This window comes from Carcharodon carcharias, chromosome 5 (assembly GCF_017639515.1).
Source record: "Carcharodon carcharias isolate sCarCar2 chromosome 5, sCarCar2.pri, whole genome shotgun sequence".
Taxonomy (NCBI): domain Eukaryota; kingdom Metazoa; phylum Chordata; class Chondrichthyes; order Lamniformes; family Lamnidae; genus Carcharodon; species Carcharodon carcharias.
Genome location: NC_054471.1, coordinates 185246361 through 185268100, shown reverse-complemented (window position 1 = coordinate 185268100; position 21740 = coordinate 185246361). Strand labels below are relative to the sequence as shown.

General features: G+C 44.8%; 1 protein-coding gene across 1 annotated transcript in view; it reads right to left on the bottom strand.

Annotated features, from left to right (window-relative positions):
- apoba (apolipoprotein Ba) overlaps positions 1–21740 on the bottom strand; it is an 87794-nt gene that overhangs the window by 56219 nt on the left and 9835 nt on the right. Inside the window, exons 2-8 of the mRNA XM_041187430.1 lie at positions 8523–8663; positions 7850–7885; positions 7149–7264; positions 6723–6868; positions 5145–5298; positions 4376–4531; positions 4132–4253 (exon numbers count right to left, since the gene is read on the bottom strand). Coding sequence (XP_041043364.1) covers positions 4132–4253; positions 4376–4531; positions 5145–5298; positions 6723–6868; positions 7149–7264; positions 7850–7885; positions 8523–8663 — 871 coding nt within the window. The remainder of the gene's footprint in view (positions 1–4131; positions 4254–4375; positions 4532–5144; positions 5299–6722; positions 6869–7148; positions 7265–7849; positions 7886–8522; positions 8664–21740) is intronic.

Below are 21740 nucleotides of genomic sequence, written 5' to 3'. Positions count from 1 at the left end.
AGGTTGCACAACCTGCTGCACTTTTCTCAGAGTGGTGTTAGTCTTGTTGTTTCCCTGATCTCATCCAGTTTGGTTACAGCCACAGATAAGTTCTTTGTCAGCATGTGAACCAATGCTTCTGTTTTTTTATCCTCTTCCTCTGTGATGGATAGCTATGCATGTGACAGCGTGTCTGCAATGTACATTTCCTTGCCCAGTTTGTATTTAACTCTGACCTGGTACTTCTGTAGATACAATAATAATCTTTGGATTCTTGTTAGGACACAGTTCAGGGTTTTTTTTAAAGTGTAGCTTCGAAAGGCTTATGATCAGACTACCTCCACATCTTTGCCATAGACAAACTGGTGGAAGTGTTCTAGGCCAAACATAATTGCTAACATTTCTTTCTCCATTTGGGCACACCGCTGCTGTGTTTCAGGCAGTGCCTTTGAAGTGTATGCCGCTGGTGCCTCATTTTGCAAGAGGACAGCTCCCAGACCAGTCTTTGAAGCGTCCACTGAGATCTTGACCGGCTGACTGACATCGTAATACTTTAACACTGGTGCCTGGGTCAGTGTTCTCTTCAGACTGGTCAAAGCTTCTGGTGACTGTGTTCCCAGTGCCATTCCACATCATTTTATAGAGGTTCTCTGAGAGGTGCTGTCAGGTCTGACATGTTTGGAATGAATTTCTCTGGAGAGGTCACTATTCCCAAAAACCTCTCCTAATCCTTTCTTACATTCTGGGGGGGTGGTATATTCATGACTACTTTGATTTCACTCTGGTCCAGCTTCAGTCCCTCACTTGTTAACACATGTCCCAAGTCCTTGATTTCATGAAGACCTATTATGCACTTTTCATTCTTCAACTTGGAGGTTCCCTTCTCCAGCTCTGGCCAGCACCTGTCTCAGTCCATGGTTGTGCTCCTCTCGTGAGGCTCCCCAGACCAGCACATTGTTGATGTAGGTTTCCACGCCCTCTAACCCTTCTAACAGCTGCTTCACCGTTCTGTGGAACACCTCCAGAGCCGAATTAATACCAAAAGGTAAGCGTAAACACCTGTATCGCCCACATGGTGGCACTCATCCACTTTGATCTGCCAGAAGCTTGAACTCGCATCCATGACTGAATAGTATTTAGCATCAGCTAGATTACATGTGATCTATTCCCCTGTGGGCAACTGGTGATGCTCTCTTTGTACTGCCTGGTTTAGGTTTCTGGGATCCAGACAGACTCGCAGATTCCCATCTGATTTTTCTATAATTCCAACTGAATTAACCCATTTTGTCAGCTCTTCAAGTTTCTTGATGATGTGAAACTTCTCCATTCTGCCCAAATCTGCTTTCAGTTGATCTCTCAGCACTACATATTTTCCTGGGTGGCTGTATTTTGGATGTCACAGTTTTGTCAATCTTAATGGTATGTTCTCCTTTTAGGCAGCCAACCCCCTGGAACGCATCCTTATATTCACTCAGGATGTCATCCGTGGTGACAGTTATTATTCTCTTGATTAACTTCAGATTTTCACGAGCTTTGATTCCAAGAATGGGTTTTGCATCAGTTTTCACCGCCATGAATGGAAGTGCTTGAGACAGTTTTTTTCTAGTTCACTTTAAGTGTGCACTTGTCTTCTGCAGCAACTTTTATCACCTGTATGAGTAGACAGCTTCACTTTTGTTTTAGCTAGCTGCTTTTCTTTGCTTATCTTACAGTACAGGCTTATAGGAATGGCATTTTCTTGTACATCTGTGCCAAGCTTGAAATTCACCATAATGTTGTCAATTTTAAAATCAACCTTCCATTCACCTTCTTTGGAATTTGTTGTTACTGCACCTATGAAAAGTTCAGTTTCAGTGTCTGTGTCAATCGTGTGCACTTTCTTCGATTTATACATCTTAGCGAAGTGATTTAGTTTAACAGAGTTCTTGCACTGCTTTCCATAGGCTGGAAAACTAGGTGGTAAATTCTCTGTGCTACATCGGCTGCATTTAAATGTTTTAATCGCAGTTTTGTTCTTTTTACCTTCAGGTTGTCTATTTGTTCTTTCCCAGGGCTGTTTCTGTTTCGCTGCTTGATCATTTGCTGCTTATCATCTTCTGCCATCTGTTTGATCTGGCATTTTGTTGTCTCTGCTGATCTGCAGATCTTTATTGCTTTCTCCAGCGTGAGATCAACTCCTCTCAAAAGCTGTTCTCTCAGAGAGTCATTTGCGATCCCACAAATGATCCTATCTCAGATGAGATTTTTCAAGTTCTCCAAATTCACATGATTTAGCTTGTTTTCTCAGCACAGTTACAGACTAACGTTGTCAATGCGTTGTGTGCACGTAAAAAAAATCGGTATCTTTCAACGTCATGTTTTCTTAGGGCTGCATTCAAACGTGAATGTGCTATATAGACTTCTGGGGTTCTTCCCCTGCTATGTGAAGAAATATGGAAGACTGTACCTGAGGGTCTTTTTTATCACTGTCCATCGCTGCAAGGTAAAGCTCGAATCACTACTGGAACCTACTTCAGGTTTTGGCGAGACTGCCGTCCAAACTGAGCTCTGTCGGTGGTTTCAGAACCTCCATTGTTGCACTTAGTTTACTTCTGACACCATAGCTCGCTCCTTCTTTTAATGATGCACACAGGCCATCCACAACGTAGCTGGGCTAACTTTATTGATAACACATTTTCCTAACATGAACACATATCTGCAGTGTCTGAACTCTATCAGGACAGCCTCCAACATGTGCTATCTGACCTACAAACCCCTGGTCAGGTGACCCCGTATACAGTATAGCATCTAGTATTTGAGCCTGCAACCACAATCAGCTATTAGCATGACACCGCTCACCTCCTCTCCCACTCGCTACCACTCCCAACTCGCACCTCACCCACTCACCACCTTTCCCAACTCATCACTTCTCCTACTCCCTGCCTCTCCCAACTCGCTGATCCTCCTGCTGACTGCCTTCCCCGACACGCCACCTTACTCGCTCAGTGCCTCTCCCAACTTGTCACCTCTCCCGGCTCAGCACCTCACTTGCTCTTCACCTTTCCCAACTTGTCACCTCTCCTTCTCACTGTCTCTCCCGACTCGCTGCCTCTCCCAATTCAGCACATCTCCTGCTCATCGTCTCTTCCGACTCATTGATCCTTCTGTTCCTCACCTCTTTCACTCGCCGATCCTCCCATGTGACGACCAATCCACTTGTCACCTCACACACCTCTGCATCCCTCCCCTGATCCTCCCACTCACCGCTTCCCTCCCCCAGGCCTTCTGCTCACCACTGCCCTCCCTGGCCCTCCTGACTTCCTGACCCTCCCACTCACTGCTTCCCTCAGCAACCCTCCCCCTTCCTACTTCCCATTCGTAACTCCTCTCACTCCCTCACTTGTTCCTTCCCTCTTGCTGCCCCTCTCCCAGGCCTTCACTCTTAGTGAGGGTTCGGGAGAGGGAAGCGATAAGCAAGAGGGAGTGGCAGAGCAAAGCAGTGAGCAGGAGGGTCAGGGTGGGAGGCGGAGAGAGGGAGGTCAGGGAGAGGATTGGAGACTGGGAGAGGTGGCGAGTCTGGAGAATAGGAGAGGGAAGCAGCGCGCAGGAGAGGGGGCAAATGGGAGGGTCAGGAAGGGAAGCGGCGAGTCGAAAGAGGTGGTGAGTGGGAAGTGGTGAGCAGGAGGTAAGTTGAAAGAGTTAGTAATTATCAAGAGTTGGTAAGTAATTAAGAGTTCTTAAGTTGTTAAGCATTTAATAAGGATTTAATAAGGTTCAAGGCAGCCAATAGGCTTTTAATGTAAAAAATACAGCTCAGGAACACAACCCACCCTTATTACATGTTTCCTAACACGAAAGTGATTTTCATTTAGCACATTGTTTTTTAGCATGCCAATTTTAGGAACACATTAGGAGGGTTAAACTTGGTGTATAGTGACACACACAACAGTGTCACACAAGACAACCCAAAATCTACAGAGAGTAAAACTAAAAAAAAAATCCTAAACCCTTTAAAACGCAGTTCATTAACCTTAAAACATTAACATTAAAAAATTATCAGAGCAGATATTCTTGTATTTTCTTGCTATACTGTGCTGAAATATATATATTTAAAATCTACTGCAGGATCTGTGAACCAGAGCTATTAATTGGTATTTTAGTGAAACAACTTACTTATGAGAACGAGGCAGCAAAACATGCTTTTCGTTGCAAATGGCTTCTGTTACATGTTTCTTCCCATCAAGGGAGTAACTGCAAGATTGACTGCTACTTAGCAAAGATGCCAGGGGTGTATGCTGTGTATACAAATAAAATGTTTTTAAGGAAGAAATGTCACATAATCAAACTTGAATTTGCAACAAAAAAATACAGTATTTTAACAATAGTCACACTTCAATAAGTATTTTTACTTTCTTACCATTCCTGTAAGTAAAGCCAAAGGACTTCTGTAGTCTATGATGGGTGTGAATCTATTACAGGCAGTAAGATCTCTTCCAATTGTAATATGAGTAGCTGCATTCCCTGCTCTGTTGTTCACTGTGAACTCACTTGTGCAGTTACCATACACAGTACCCTGAGCCACAAAGGAAAGAAAAAAAATTACTTTTTTAATAAATGTGTACTTGCTTTTAATTTCTTCAAAAGAAAAAAAAATAATGCTAATGCCAAGCCCTCTTGTAATTAACATCCCAAATAAAAATGAAGCCAGCAATGTTTTGTCCTTTTCTCTTTTCCTGCTACTTTGTTTTTTCTTTGAGGAAAGTCAATGAAAACCATTCAAAGATTTTGATTAAAAAGTACATTTTTCACGAGCTTAATGAAAATAATACAGTTTTGGAAACGTCCTAATTTTTTTTTCTCAACTTAGAGAGCTTACATTCAAATGAACCTAACAAAACGGGTTCAATTTTGCACATTTTCAGGGAATTAACTCATAAGAAAAAATACTTTATTTTCTTAACTTTAAATTAAACATTGACCAGTTTCAGTCCCAGGCTGAACACTCTACATCAAGCTGTAGAGGCAGCTAATAATGCTCTTCGACATTACATAACATTTCAGCTTTGGGGCAAGTAATTTTATTGTTGAAAGTTCACTGTAGAAAGGACATTTGAAAGCTGAGCATCCATTTGAAATCTTTATTAAGTCCACTTGAACTGCAATAAGCTAATTAAAAAAAAACTTACTATGTCAACTGTCTGTACATCTTCATTAGACTCCAGAGGCACCAGAAGAGCAGAAATGATTCCTCTTTTGATGTTGAGAATATTGATTGGTTCATTTCTGTTTGGGTACAGATTGACACCCGTGTGTCCCTGTATTGTGAATTTCAGTTCATACCTATGAGGAAAAGCATTTCATAAAATTTAGAAGTCAAGTATTTGGTCCATTGTGAGATAGTCAATGTTGGCTCTTCATATGGGTTGCTTAATCCAATCCCATTTCATTGTCATTTCCCATATCACAAGATTATTACAGGAGGAGGAAGTCACTTGATGCATTTTAGTTCGTCTATACAGAAAGACTGTAAAGTCCCCCTCTTCAGCATTAAATTATTTCTTAAATTATTCCAGGATTGCCAAATTCCTTTTGGGAATTCTAGTTATGATGGCCTAGAAATTGGACCTTATTGCACCTGTTTTATGTGTAAAATGAGCGCAACTAGGGCCAGTATTAAAGACCAAAATGCTACAACCAAAGGATGCCTAAAAGATATCCGAAATTGGGTTGAACCATTTTTTTAGACAGCTAAAGATAAAGGTCCTTACATACAGAAGTGAGAGGTTAAGACCTGTTTAAGAGAGCCTCTTTGAAATTGGACATTGCAAAGTTGAGGAGGAGCTAGGCATGCTCTGCTCTCAATGCATCAGCGGCTGTTACAGTCTAAGCAGCTGTCGGCCTCAAATATTAAATGGGCCACAACTATGACTGGTCCAATGTGTCCTAATACCACAATCCCACTAAATTAATTATATTGTAAGCTAAGCGACATCCACCAGTCACAAGAAGTAGTGGACAAAGAAAGTCTACCAGCAGCATATAGCGAAGAGGCACTTAAAGCTGGTTTGTCAATTGTTTTCAATGTGGTATTTACTAATTTATTTTAAAAGATGCACTGCAGGAATTCACCAAGGCTCCTTAGACAGCACATCCAAACCCACAACCACTACAACCTAGAAAGACAAGGGCAGCAGACACATGGGAGCACCACCACCTGGAAGTTCCCCTCCAAGTCACTCGCCAACCTGACTTGGAAATATATTGACGTTCCTTCGCTGTTGCTGGGTCAAAATCCTGGAACTCCCTCCCTATGAGCCCTGTGGATGTACCTACACCGCATGGACTCCAGCAGTTCAAGAAGGCAGCTAACCACCACCTTCTCAAGGGCAACTAGGGATGGGCAATAAATGCTGGCCCAGCCAGCGAAGCCCACATCCCATGGATGATAAAAAAAAGTTAAAACCTTGGTAAAGTCAAGAACAGAGGAATGTCTTAGGAATGTATTAAGTATTCAGCTGCCTGTATCACAAGCAGTCATTGACAGCATCATTTTTTTTTACAGACAAAGAAAGCAGATTGTATTGCTGAGCTCCGCTGCTCATCTGGAATAATTTCAGGAGAAGTGCTGCAACCGCCTGCCCCGGTATACTGCTGTTTACACCAGTTTACCAGCCTGGGACTGTTCTGCTAATGCTATCACAGATGACATGAGAAGCTCCACTGAAATTCCCACATCAAGATTCAGAAATGCCAAAATTCCTCACTTGGACATAGCTTGCTGGAATTCTTCAGAGTCCTTGGAAAGCTCAAAGTTAGGTTTTCCATCAGCACTGACACTGTTTACTTCCTTCAGGGTGCATGCATTTATCTGCATGGAGTAGGAACAGTACTGAGGAACTTCAAGTTCCACCTGTCGAAAAGAAGCCAGGTTATTTCATTTGACAAAGAAATTGTATCTTTTACATTATTTAAGCTGAAGCATATCACTGTGTTAGATATATTTGAGCAAAGGAAAAATTAAATTATAGATACAGATACTAAGTTATCAAGAATAGGCTCCAGCAATCTTTCCAGCCTACTAATCACTTGAAAATATGTAAAGATCTGGGAGCTCTTCAACTGTCTTTTAGTGAACTTTGGATTTAGATGTTCTATATGCAGGCAAACATCGACTGCAACTTTCAACTTACCTTGCAGGATATATGGACACCGGTGCGAGAGTTTGCAGTCCCAACCATTCCAGTGGAGGTCTCAGCTTCATAGTTGTAAAAATACTTCTTAAGATTTTTGAAGCGAGTTGTTTGCCCTACATTGGGAAAAATAAGCATATGTTGTAATTATTAGGCTGAACAAACCAAAACAACGCCACGCCCCAAGATTTATACCATAATGCTGATCAACAGATCCAGATGCTGCTTGACAAATGTCTTGTCAGGATGGGTCTGTAGGGGCTGCAGCATTCCTGTTCCCCAGCGGGCGGCGCTACTCCACCAGCCGGGCGCTCTTCCCAAGTAAAACGGCAAGTTTCCACAAACAGAATCACACACACCTTCATAGGCGGCAGTCCCCAGGAGGCAGGAGGGTTGTATCTCCCCATTTTACTTATTTTTTTTGTTCTCCGAATCCCCAACTCCAAATTCCAGAATTCCCCTCACACCCTCCTTGCAGGTCTGATTGCACCTCAGAATGACAATTTTTTTAAACATTTTTAGTCTGTTCTGTACAAACCATCAAATTTCCTGGTTTGTATTAATTGATTGATGCCAAGTAAGTCAAGGTGCGATTTGGTCTCCTCTGGTTTCCAGAAGGTGGTCCCAAATATTTAATAACTGAGATCAGATCATTTTCAACAATAAATAGTCAGGTAGTTATTTAATACAGCACGACTTACTTGAACAGCGTGTATTTCTGTCTTCAGGTTTGCCTTCTGAAAAGAGAATAAACATTTATATGTGCATTTTTTTTAACAAATACAGCTAAAGTTAACAGCTTTTAACAGTGCATCTTTCCTTTCAAAGATCTCTGCTACTATTCTTGACGCAAAGCATTCAACAAGTTCCTCTTTCAATGGTTTTGTTTCTACGTTAACGAAACGCGCTAACCAAACAGCACAGACACTCGAGTAGTGTTCTGCCTCTCACTGATGCAAAAACAAGTCAAATATTTATCAAGTCAAAGGATTTTTTTTTAAAAAAATCTTAATGCAACCTAGTTTTTAACATATTTCAAGTAATCTGGAGTATAAAAAGGTGAGTACAATTGAATACTGCTTTTAAACTAAAATCTTTTGAATTTAACAGATTAACCAACTGAAGTCACTCACTGACCTGGAGGGTAAAGTGATTTTTTTTTCAATTCATCTGAACGAATTCTAACTAATTCTATTCGAAAGAATTGTATCCGAATTACTGCCTGTCCTCAGGAAGGCATTCATGTAGGCTACAATGTAAATGGCGTATAAATTAGACTGTTCAGCAAGTAAAACGTGATACCGATACAGACTGTATTTTACATCGCATTTGATGGGCCCTGCTTTGCTATGATAAAAATGAATGAAAACTTACGTGCAGCAACACAGCTACCGAAAACCAAAAGGAAAAAGAGCTTCGTGCTGAAGCCCATGTTGAACTGGTTTACGATCTCCTGCTGAAGTAACTTAAGTTGTGCTCTGGTGCACCTTATATAGTCAGTGAAGCTGAGCCAATCTGTTTATGAAGTTCATTGCAGTTGCAAAAGTTATCAGAGAGTCCAAAGGTTAAAACTTGGGGAGGGTTTTTTTTTAGGCAGTTGGGACAAAGGGAACTGAGGCTTTGCTTATAATAACTTTATAATTTGGAGGTAGAAATAGCTTTTCTGTGTAAGTATATTTGCCATCGAATATTCTGGTCAACGGGGAAAAATACTGATGACCAACCGTCGATGCTAAGCTGATATGATTAGAAAAAACGACCCACGCGAGTTGAAATTGGTTAGAACTAGTTTCACACAGAATGAGTTAAGATGACATCATTAAACTCAGAGCGAAACTCAAGCCAGTTCATCAAGATAATTTTAACTCCAGATGTGATGGTGCCCGTGAATATACTTTTACCTCGAATGAATAAAGGTGGAGTTTACAGAGGGGTGGGGAGGAGTTACTTTTTTTGGGAAGTTTTTTTCTCTCTCTCTCTCTGGTAGCAAGTCACGACCTGCGATGATTTGACAAGGAATCAGCTTGTAGGGTGATTCTAGGCAACACAAAGAAAACAAGATGAATTTATATAGTGCCTTTCAAAAGCCCAGGACATCCCAAAGCACCTTCCAGCCAAGAAGTCATCTTTGATGCCATTATTGCAATGTGGGGAAAATGGGAGCCAATTTGTGCGCAGCAAGCTCCCACAAGCAGCATTGTGGTGACAGCAAGATAATCTGTTTTTGTGAAGTTGATTGAGGATAATTGTTGGCACATTTGAGCCAACCAGCCTCACTGAAACCCTGCCTTTCGCCCTAGGGTTTCCGATCTCCACTTTCGAAGATCTCGCCTTGGAATTCTCTCCGAGCGTCACTCCCGCTCGGACGGCTTCAACACCGATCCATCGCCAGGATTTCAATCTCACCTTCCAAGGTTCCTTTCCCCTGGATGTCCGAGTACAGTCAAGCTTCACCTTCCAAGCGCAATTTCAGATCTTTGGCCGCGCCAAGCAGAACACCACTGCTCCAATTGGCCCACGGTAACACTTGGCTGCCTCCTCCAGCCCCCAGGGCTTCTCTTGAGCCCGCCTTGCTGCAAGTCTGCTCCCTGCAGCTCTGCCTTTAATTCGGAGCCTATTTCCCTGCTCCTTTCTTTCAGCTTTACTCCTGGGACCTCTTTCTGTCCCACTCTTTGGTTTGGGACCTTCTCCCCATCCCCCTCCTGGTGTCCTGCTCCCTGGGGTGCCTTCTCTCGAATGGTGCTCCGGTTCAAGTCAGCTGACCTGCGGTTTCACTCCTTTTCCCTTCCTTTCGCTCTGCGCAGGACCGGTTCCCGGCCTAAAAGTGTGAACATGAATGAACTGCACGTGTGCCAAAACCCTGAGGCCTGCTGGGAACTGAAGTTCCTGGCCTCCAAACTCTCAACTTCCGACTTGCAACTCACGAAGCCAACTTAAGGTAAGTTTCCTTTCGAGTTTCATCGCACTGTATGAAACGGGATGTACTGTATATATTAACTGTATGGAGCTGATGCCCCATCCTCCTCCAACGCTCTCTGTCACCCAGCTGGGTGCGACTGCCCTTTCCTGGCTCCATTTCAGTAGTAGCCAAAGAATCAGCTGCAATGGCTTCTCCCCATCCCCTCAAAGTTAGCTCTGGAGCCCTCCAAAAATCTATTCTTGCAAAATCCCCACCTTCCTCCCGCATATCTCATCTCAATGCTGAACCTCAGCAACACCATCGAAAAACACATTGGCCTGGATCTTACGGCCCCGACAATAGTGAACCCTGAGAAATTCACCAGTCCTTGAGGGCCCCAACTGCAGCGCAACTTCTGGGGAGCTCACCTATGCTCACACCTGGAAGTTCCATGTGCCCGAATGAGCTGCGGAGGATCCCACGCTGATGGTTGTGCCAGGACCTATGAATTGGGAACCTTGGCTGATTGCTCAGCATTTACACTGTTTTTTTTTACAGTGGATTGTTTTAGAGCTGCTCCTAAAAGTTATACAGCCTGCTCAGGCTCACATCCCAATTCAACCCACAGAAAGGTGAGTAGACTCTGGCTCCTCTGGCACCCTGGTTCACTCCATATCCCCAGCGCCCCATCCCCACACCAGGCCCTGGCACCCCATGCTCGCTCAGCCTATTTTTGTAAAATTCTCACCCGTTTCTTGGATATCTCTAGCCTTGCCTACATCACTGTTGACTTGGCTGGTCTCCCATATTCCATCAAACACTCTGCTACCTATATCCTAACTTGCAATCCCGTTCACCCATCACTTCTGTGCTTGCTGGTCTACATTGGACTCCATACTAAAATGTTCATCTTTGTTTCAAGTCCCACCATGACCTTGCTCCTTCTTATCCCTGTTACCTCTTCCAGGCCTACATCCTTCTGAGAAACCTTTTTGGTCCTGCGATGAGGTATGTCAGCTAGGCAGCAGCAGCCATCGATACACTGCTAGCTTTTTCAAAAAATCACATATGAGCACAATTATGGAACGTTGCCCATCGTGTGAACAGGGAGAGCAGGGTGTCTCATAATTGAGGCCCTTACATCATATTCAAATGGGTGTATTTCCAGCATGAAGTACTGGATAACAATGAAGACAGACAGAACCTGATTGATTTTCCCCTTTAGGACAGGGTCCTGAGGGTAATGGCACTGGCCAAACTGCTCATTCCAAAACTGCACTGGGTTAAATCAGCTAACTCAGCGCAGACCAAAGACCACACTTGCAACCTTACTGGTGATTACCATTCTGAATCATCCAGAAGGACTCGTAAAGCATCTGTTGTTTACTGATCCTTCCTGCTCCAAAAAATTCTCTTTCCCCATCTTATTACAGGGATTGTATGTTTGCTTTTGTACAAGGAAATTTCCACAATTAGAGATGGAACTTAGACATGTTCCGGATGTGCAACTCCACAAAGCAATTTCACCAGCATGGATAGTCTGCTTTTCACAAAGTCTGTTCCAAGTGTGTAGAATTTGCTATAAAGTCAATGAGAATCAAGATCTCCCAAAAGAACAGGAACAGATTCATTTGGAGTTTACCTGAAAACTGTTGACTCCAACACTCATGCTATATCACATTATGCCACCATCTCCCTTCATTTATACAGCATGTTAAAATTCACTATTTTATTTATTCTCTGATGATACTGAAGCTGACAATGTCACATTGGTGCTCACTAATTGCCCTAAGAAGATAGGGGCAGGCTTTTTCCTGTGCTTGCTGGCTTACAATGGCTCCCGTTTAAATAACGCCTGGATTTTAAAATTCGTATCCTTGCTTTCAAATTCCTCTGTAGCCTCACCCCTCCCTATCTCTTTTCCAGGCCTTATGGCCTATCTTGATATCTGTGCTCCTTCAATTCTGGCCTCTTGAGCATCTCCAATTTTAATCGTTCCACCATTGGCGCCCGTGCCTTCAGTTGTCAAGATGCTAGACTCTGGAATTTCCTCCCTAAACATCTCCACATTGCTACCTGGCTTTCCTCTTTTATGACACTCCTTAAATTTACCACTGTGATTAAACTTTTGATGATCTGTCCAAGTATCTCCTTATGTGGCTTCGTTTCAAATTTTGTTTGATAAAACCCAAGCTTGGAAGATTTCGCTCTGTTAAAGGTGCTTTATAAATACCAAGTTGTGTTGTTGAGTGAATGTTTTTTATAACTGAAAGGCTCGCTGGATCACTTCAGAGAGGGCATTAGGAGATAACCATTTGGTATAGGACTAAGGTACATCAGACTAGGCATGCATGTAAATTTCTTTCCAGAGAAGCATTAGTGACCTAGGGTGTAATTTACTACCCTCCCTTGTGGCGGGTTCAGTGGTGGGGTGGGCATTTAATCAGGCAGGAGGGTAGCAGGTAGGGCCCCGATGTCTTCCTGCCCTGCCACCAGTTGAGGTTCTTGAGTGGGCAATTAATACCCACTTAAGAACCTTGGCCTGCTGCTGCTAGTGTTAACCTAGCAGTGAGTGGGGGCATTCGCCATGTGGGAAGCACAACAAGCAAACCCGTGTGTAGTTGCCTGCCAGCTTTGCTGGCTCCCTGGGGGTGGAGGTGGGGGCCATGTTCAAAGGCACTCAGTGCCTGATCAAGGGACATGATATCAGGAAGGGGGGCTCACTGAAAGCCACTCCTCCACCCTTGATGCTGACCCCCCTTACACCCTTCCCCTACAACCCCCATCCTGTGACCCTGCCCTCACCATCACTCAACAATGGCCTTGGCCCTTCCACAATCCGAGGCCTCAGGTTGGTGTTGTACCAGCAGCAGCCACCGCCTCCCCAGCAGCTCTCGGTGGGTGGGACTTCTGCCCAAGGTGTCCTTGACCCTGAGGAAAGCCTACCACTGGCCTGTCAAGTGCCTGAGTGGACTTGACATGGCTCACAAGACCACCATCATTTGCATTAAATATCACCTGGTTTTGCTTTTAAAACAAAGCAGGAGCTTTCATGGCTATTTTCCTAATGTTAGTCCAGATTTCTGCGAGTCATCTTCTCAACTTGTTATGGTGGGATTCAAACTCATGACCACTGAGCTCCACTTCAGTACCATAATCACTGTACTACAATTCCTTCCTTGCACAGGAAGAATGATCTGTTAAGAAAGGTAATCTGAGATGACCCTCAGATTGGATAAACGGATTGCGGGTTCATTTGTTAAGACAGCACATGAGAACAGATATACATGGATAGAAAGCTCGAAGACGCAGCAGCAGGGCTGTCTGTGCTGTGCTCTGCTTAACAGCAAACGTGAAACTAAAAACTGGATCACATGACACTTCTCTTCTGGTGATGTAATGCTGCAATCCTTTAAAGGCATATTCCAACATCCCCCTTTCTTTTTAAAGATACTTTCCCCCCCTTCCAAAGAAGTATAACTATTTACAATACCTGTTTAGTTACCATTACATAAGTGATAAATCTATGAGTCCGTAAAGCTTAGAGGTAATCTGCTGATGTGCCCAGATTTTGTAACGGTAACCTTGTCTGGAGGTGTTTTTAATTGCTCACAGTGATCTGTGGGATTGTCATTCTTGGATGTTATTCCTGGTTGCATTTGGGATCTTGTTCTAGCTGCAATAGGACCATATAAGAGCTGAGGTGCTGGAATGGATCTGGCTTGTCCTCGGCTACGTTTCACCATCGTGCCTTTGTGTGTAATAACTTAATAGGATCTTGGTTCCAAACAAAATTTCATCATTTTGGCTGGTTGCCATGTGCCTTCTGTGGGATCCTGGATGCGAACTTGTTGTCTCAATGGTAAACTTGGCAATTCTGTTCCCGCATTTTTTTCATGCACATTAGTCATCTTAGTTGCCCTCTAGTTTCTGAGAGAGTAGTTTGGGTAGAGTGAGTAGATAGGTACACACTAGTCTGCCAAACATGAGCTCTGCCAGTACTGGAATAGTTGCAGTTAAAGGTGTCGCTTTCATATGCAATATTGCAATGTGTAGATCTTGCTTGGCCTGTCTACATTTGAGAATTGCTAGGAAGCTGGGCATTTCCTTGGTGTATGCAGAAGGCCACACCTTCCACATGCCTTGCTAGGTTTGGGCATGTGAGTAAGTGTGTGAACAACTGGGGCTGTGCTTAGGACCTGGAAGCTTTGTTGACCTGCAAAGGTCCATTTGTAGCTATGTCCACCTTGAGTGATGCTTGTGCTTGTCTAGCATATCTTCCTGCAATGCACCCATGGAAGTGGTTGCAATCACCAAATCAACTATTCTCTCTGCTAGCTCTGCATTTGAAAAATCACAGTATATACCCTTTTCCCTGTGTTGTGGTCACTTTGACAAATGGACTCTCAGGTACAGGTCACGATCGTTTATTCGAGCAATAGCAAGGGGAGAACCATCTCAATGCAGCTTGAGATAGCACTCTGCTAAATTACAAATGTTCAACATATTTATACATTATTGGTCACGTCCAAGAACAATTTCCAGATTCCAATCTCGTCGACCTATAGGTTTACATTAAACAGACATCTTGTAACAGGTACATGCATCGTATGTCCCTATTTTCACCCAGGCAGAGACCATCCCTGCTATCTAAGCTGGGACCATCTGTTCTCCCCCCCCCCAATCTGTTGAGGAGCACACTTAATCTTAGTTGTTATTGCCAGTGCTCTGACTGCAGTCCGGCTCCCAAGGCCTTTCTGTTGTTTGCAGGCCCTAAGGCTGTGCAAGATTCATTTGGTAACCTTTAACTGCCAATGTACTTGGTAGCCCTGGTTGCCTGGAGATTTTAAGTAATTCATTCCTTTTCAATAAATTCTCCCTTACCATAAATTCTTACCTACTTCCTTCCCCCTAACACCTGCATCTGCTGAAGAAGTGATGCATGGATTCTGTGGGCTGTTGCCAAAAAGACATGAACTTTAGTCGATGAATATGGAAGTTTAACCTGATTCTGAACTGGCCTTCCAACGTAGTCCATATCTTTTGGGAATACTTTAGCTCTTCTGCTGTTAAACCTGATGTGTTCAGCCCGTGTAGACATTCATTCCAAATTGCTAGGTGAGTTTTTATGGCTTGCTTGTCTGGTTCAGATACACCTGAATCAAGAAACCATTGCTCTGTGCGCTGTTTGAACATTTTGCATTAGGATACTAGGTCAGCAGCATCTCAATTCAAACTGGGGAATTTTGTGGATATTCTGACAATATCCCTTCGACATTCCTTCTGCTATAGTACCTGGGATGAGTGTTGCGGTGGCCACTTTCGGGTGCTTTTCCGAATCTCCGCCTGTTATAATTGCAACCTTCACAGTCCCAATTTTTATGAGCTTTTCATATTTTATTTTTTGTTTGACTCTCCCTTGCTCGCTATCGATCCAGCCCACAACCTGGTCACTCACCTTTCCTGACTGAGCTAACCCAGTGCTGATGCTCTTGATGCTTTGTCCCACTCACTGAACTGGCAGGCCAAGTGCTGCAATCTAACCATGAGGGATCCGTCTGCTTCCCAGTTCTCTTTTTGAGCATTATTTCTGCACTGTCTCTTCAAAGCCTTTCTGTGCAGTTAACACATTGCAGTTTCAACATTCCCTAACTCTGTGGCTTTGTTGTGGTTTGACCAGAACGTTGAGGGTCATCTCATGCCATGTAGCATGATCTAAGGATGTTCAACCTGTCATATATGTACTGAGTCTTGCTGCCACGCTGTTTGACCACCGCTGAACACCCATGGGTGGAGGTTTCCGTGCCCATTGGTGTCAGGCGTGTTTGGCAGCATGAGCTTGCAATATGATGAAAAGGCCAAAAATTGGTTTCACAAGGTCATTATACCAGTTTGCAATCATCCACTCTGCCTGTCAATGGTGGGCTGCATTTCATACCATCGGATATCAGGACCCTCATTGTAATTTTTTTGTACACCATTATAAGCCCAGCATACCGGAATTATTCCCCCACGCTGGATCATCCACCCACATCAGTGGGAAAACTCGCCGGTGCAGAATACATCTTGACATGTGTGACGTGCAGAAGTTGGGACTTATCACCAGGGGTCTTGCTCACATTGTGGACATTCGAGGAGCAGAGGACGCTAGAGCCCAAAAGCAATGGGACCCTGGAGGATTGTCCATGGCATGCTGAGTGGATTCTCATGGACATGGCTCTGCCGTGAAGCAGCTCACGGAATTTGGAAAGTCATCGTTGAGGGTCTGCTCACAACAAATGATGGTTGAGGGGCGGAGAGGAAGGTCCAGCTGTGTTTGGGAGAGGAAGATGTACCGGGGATGGGAGAGGAAGGCTAGGATTGACTGAGGGAGGAAAAGGTGTTGTGGGGGAGTGGAGGGGAATGAACATGTCAGGGGGATTGAGGTTGGGAAGGGTGAATGAAGGTTTTAGGTGTGAGGTTGCGAGGGGGGGCAGGGTAAGGACTATGGGGGAGGAGGGGGTAACGGGGGAGAATATGGCAATTGGGGAGGTAGGTGTAAAGGGGGAGGAAGGGGTAAGGGAAGTTTGGAGGTGGGAAGCAGTCCAGAGAGGGGAAGGAGTCCATAGGGAGGAAGGAGTAAGGGGGGGGGAGGAAGAAATCCAGAGAGGGCAAGGAGCGTGGGAGGAGGAAGGAGTCCAGGGCAAGGAAGGAGTGTGGAAAGGGGAAGGAGTGCAGGAGGAGGAAGGAGTCCGGGGTGAGGAAAGAGTAAGGGTGGAGGAAGAAGTAAGGGTAGAGGAAGAAATGTCTGAAGGAGTCAGAGAAGAGGAAGGACTAAGCGGGGGGTAGAGGGGAGGGGAAGGAGCTCCTTGGGGGAATTCAGGAGGGAGAAGAATTTCCAAGGTGGGAAGGAGCTCCAAGGGAGAAGGAGTTCCAAGAGGGGAAGAAATTTCAAGGGGGGAAGGAGTCTAAGGGTGGGATGTCAGGGTGAACATGCAAGGGAGGCTTTGATGAGTCCATGACTGCCTCCTGGGGAGTGAACTGAGGGTGGGTGTGGTATGAAGGAATGATGAGGATGAGTGAGAGCAGAGTGAGGGTAGGGTGGGAGGGTGAGGGTGCGACTGTATTGATAAAAGGGACAGCGAGGGTGGTTGGTGGGGAACTCAGAGGCAGGCACGGATCCTGGGGGTGGGAAGGAGGAGGTCAGGGAGGTTAATGTTGATGGGGGCGGGATTTTTGGGTAGGAAGGGAATGTGCACGTTCACCTGGACATCCCCGAAAGAAAAGGGTTGGGGCTGATAGGTCACGGAGTGGAGGAGGAAGGTGATGATGGGGGAAAGGAAATGGGTGACTTGGGGAGGGTAAAGGATGGGGGAGCATAGGAGAAAGCAGGACCCATGCTTGTCAAATCGAAAGTGAAATGAGAGTCGTGGTGGGTGAGATCAGGAGTGTGATTAGTGGGTGAATGGAAACACAGGTCAGCTCAGGTGGTCAACTGAAAGAGAATCCTAACAGGCAGCATTGAAAATTCTCAGGACATTGAGATGAGTGTTCAGTGGGAATGATCCGTGTGCGTGGGAGAGTGTTTGCACAAGGCTCCGAAAGGCACTGCCACACATACACTTCTCCCTCCAAAATCACTTGTGGGCTGGTTGCATGCAGCTGAACTGTTAGTGGGAGGAGATGCAGTGGGAGGACTCGCAAAGGCTGTCAATGAAGCTGAAAGACACCATTGCACATCATTCAGTGAAAGTGCATATATTTCCAGATTGTGAAGTGAGAAAATGTGTTCAGCCATGCAACCGACTGTGATCAGAATTTCTTAACTTTTGAATGCCTTATCTTCTAGTTGCAGCCCTGACATCTACAGCAGGGGTGGACACAACCTGTGCAATGGTTGGCCCTGTGGCCTTTAATGCCTTGTGTGTGGGTCCTCTGGAGACCCGAGGCCTTGGGTGCCCCAGCTTGCTTCGGCTGCCTTCCTGTGGGACAGTTGCTCCCTCTGTGGTGACAGAGAATGAGGTTGAGGGGGGCCACAGGCAAAGGGGACTTGAAGGGAGTGGACACTTCTGAGATTCCACAGTGGATGACCCAGGAGTGTCCAGCTGCTGCTCCCCCTCCCTTCAGGTGTCCGAGGGCCCTGGTTTGACTCCTTGAGGGGAAGGGGCACCTGGGAGGACATCGTTTCCCTCTGGCATCATCACTGTAGGAATTCACCTATGGCTACCACTATGGAGTTCAGGTCTGCACACATCTCCACATTCTGCTGCACCAGGATCTCCATGGCATACGCCATCTTCCCTATGAGACCTCTATATGTGCACATGTGGGCATCACTTCATCAGAGAGCAGGCAGATGCATGCCATTCTGTTGGGGGCTTCCAACAGCTCTGTGTGATGTTCCCACACCTTCTGCTGACTCTCCAAGATGAGCTGAAAGGCCAAATCCAGAGGCTCGTCATCTGAATCGGACCTCACAGATGCCTCTTTCCCAGCAGTCCTTTGAGTGCTAGGGGGTTCGGCTGAACCTGCCACCTCCTGCTGCAGACTTGTGTCCATGTGGTGACCACCAGATTGTGAACCCGAGCCTGCTCTAGATATACGTCCCACCGAGGTGTGTGTCGCTGCACTGGTGGAGAGAGTGGGTAAATGTGACTGGTCTTCGTGGCTGCTTATTTCCAGCTCTTCAATGTAGGAGCTGCCTTCTTGGCTGGAGGTAAGGATATGGATGGAGTTGAGGGAACTGGCTGGCTGAGGGTGTCAGTCACTTGGCAGAGCTCCCGGTGAACCAAAGTAGAGATGATTAGTTCATGGCAGCAGAGTCAAAAGCAGGAGAGAAGAGAGCACCCACATTTGTGTTGAGAGAGGGATGATGTGGTGCAGGATTCTCATGAGGATGTTCGCCGCCGACTTCACCGTCACCGTAGGCACATTCCACATCTTCACCAGTCAGTGTGATGACACGTTCCTCAAAGTGAGGGAGTGGCCTAATGTGGGCCACTCCACACTCGGTCTACCTCTCCTTGCTGTTGTCAGCCAGCTTCTCCTGCATGAAAACAGATGGAGAGAGTGTGAGCAGGACAAAAGGCATTGCGTGGAATGTTTGTGTGAGAAGCGGAGCCACGGAAGGGATAAGGACGTGGGCTGGAGAGGTTATGAGCCTGATGGAGATGTGAGGGTGTGTGTGAGAGTTGGTGGTGTGGTCCCTTGAGGTGTGAGGGCCCTGTGGATGTGTGATGGGTTGTGGGTATGTGAGTTGAGAGTGATGAGAAGAGTGAGTTACCCGGAACGGATGAGACCATTCATCCTGCAGCGGCACTGCGTAGTTGTTGTCTTTTGCAGGGCATTGGGACTGACCACTACTGCCACCGCCTCCCATGCAGCCCCTCCTGCAGCCAGAGCGGGGGTAGACGACCTCCATGGCGTCCAAAAGGCATTTCAGGGATGTGTCACTGAATCGAGGGGTTGCTGTCTTCTTGCCTTTCAGGGCCATGTCTTCCGTGCAACAGTCCTGGGCTGGTAGCACTGAGAGGTGTACATATGGCCACACTTTAAATATGGCGCCTGGTGTGATGAAACAGTGAGGTGACGGTGTGGCAGGTGAACAAGAGCCCACCTGCCATTGAAATGGCATGTTTCCCGGGAATGCATAATTAATGAGGCAGGATTGGGACAATACAGCGTGAAAACCCACCACTGCAGCTGGTGGGAAAAACATTCTTTTTCCCACCCACTACTGCACTTAATGCAAATCTGGGACAATTCCGCCCCATGTCATATTTTTATAATGATATAAAAGCATCAATCACTCATAAGGGATTGGATAAACACTTTGTGGGTTCATTTATTAAGAGTAAGCACATGAGAACAGAAAGTTCGAAGAGACATCAGCAGAGCTGTATGTGCTCTGCTCTGCCTAAAAGCAAAAGTGAAACTAAAAACCGGATCACATGACACACTTCCCTTCTAGTGATGTCATGTTGCACTCCCTTAAAGGCATATTACAACAGGCAGGAGAGGTGGAAATTAGAAGGGAAAGTAGTACAAGGTTTCAACCAAACTGCAAAGCAAAAAAGATTTCTATCATCCATCATGAAATAAAAATTGGAGGTTCCAAAACATTTTGAAACAACCCTTAAACAAGAGGACCTGCATGTATCTTCACACAATCTCTCAATGTGTGTGATAGTTCACAACAAGCATTGTAATTACATCATTTGCCTGAGAGCAGGATAATCAACTGAGAGCTATCTTGAAGAATCCAGCTGGCTTTCAATATTTTGTGCTGGTATGCAAATTATGGCATGAAAAATCATACTTGGGAAACATGTTTGAAATTTACCTGGACTAACAGAGGGGGGTATAGTTAAGTAGAACATTCTCTGACTGAGTAAAGAAGGAGCTGATCTTTTGAAGAACAGTGTGTCTTTACAAAGCACAGATGCATTTTACTATTTATAATAATGAACTCTAAACAATAGGTTGTTAAAAGAAAATGTCATAATTAAATGACCTCACATTCTATTGGGGTTGAAATTCCATAAGAGTTCTGCTGTCTGCTGCTGGCAAAGACAGGAGAGCAGTTGAAACCTAATGGAATTTTAACCTTAGTGGAACACTGGTTACACATGGCCTATCCATATATTACACTTTGCACAGAGCATTTTTAACTTCGCTTTTTAATGACATCTCAAATATTGGGTTCAAGTGTTTTTTGCTATAACAGAAGGGAATATTGATATTTTTATTGATATTTAAATGAATTTCAAAAGGGGAAAGCTAGAAGCATATGCAAGGATAGAGCATTTCTCAGGGAAACAGAACAGACGTGACCTGAACAATCCCATGACGATGTGACTCTTGTAGGCCAGTCCAAAGCACCATCGATAATAGCTGTGGAGGTGGCCACAGTCTAGCTCAGCAGTGGTGGAAGGAAGCAGCAGGGAGAATTTACACAAATTCTTTGTCATTTATCCATCATTACAAAACTGTATTGGACCACTACAGCATCTGCCTGTTGAGCCAACAAGGACATTTAAACCAATTTGAGGCTCAAGTCTCATTAGCATAGTCCATGGATTTCCCTTTGCAGATGGCCACTTGGACAGTGGAGAAATCCTGTCTGGTAAAAATTTCATTCTGGCTGACAAGCAGGGGGGAGGTCTGGAAGGGGTGAGAGGGATACCGATCGCAGAGCGAGGCAACCATGGGGTTTCAGTAGCCCACAATATTTTTGTAGAACCTACAAAAATAAAGTAAAAGATGAGACCATTTGTGCCTCAAAATTGCAACCAAGGCCCTATCTATGGCATAAGATCCTGATTTGCATACTATAAGGATCTACTGCTACAAACTGCTGGGCATTCTGGCCACCCATTAGAAGACCCATTCTAACTTGTGGTGGTTGGTACATCAGTGTAAACTGGATGTTGGCAGATGATACTATGCCATTTTTGAGCTACCACACCATTTAGGCCAGACAGGTCTTCTTAAAATCAGGCCCTTGTATCTTGCCTACACAAAGTGACAGAAACAGCTGAAGAGGTGCATAACAATCAAAGGGAGATAATGTATTCATGCTGTAGTGCAGTTATGATAAATAATTTAACAAGGGTCAGAAAGCAATGATAAATATCAGCTATTATCAGGTGACAATTTTTCAACAATGTAATCCCAATACAGATTCAACAGCGGGTTCAGTCCTCAATGAGTGC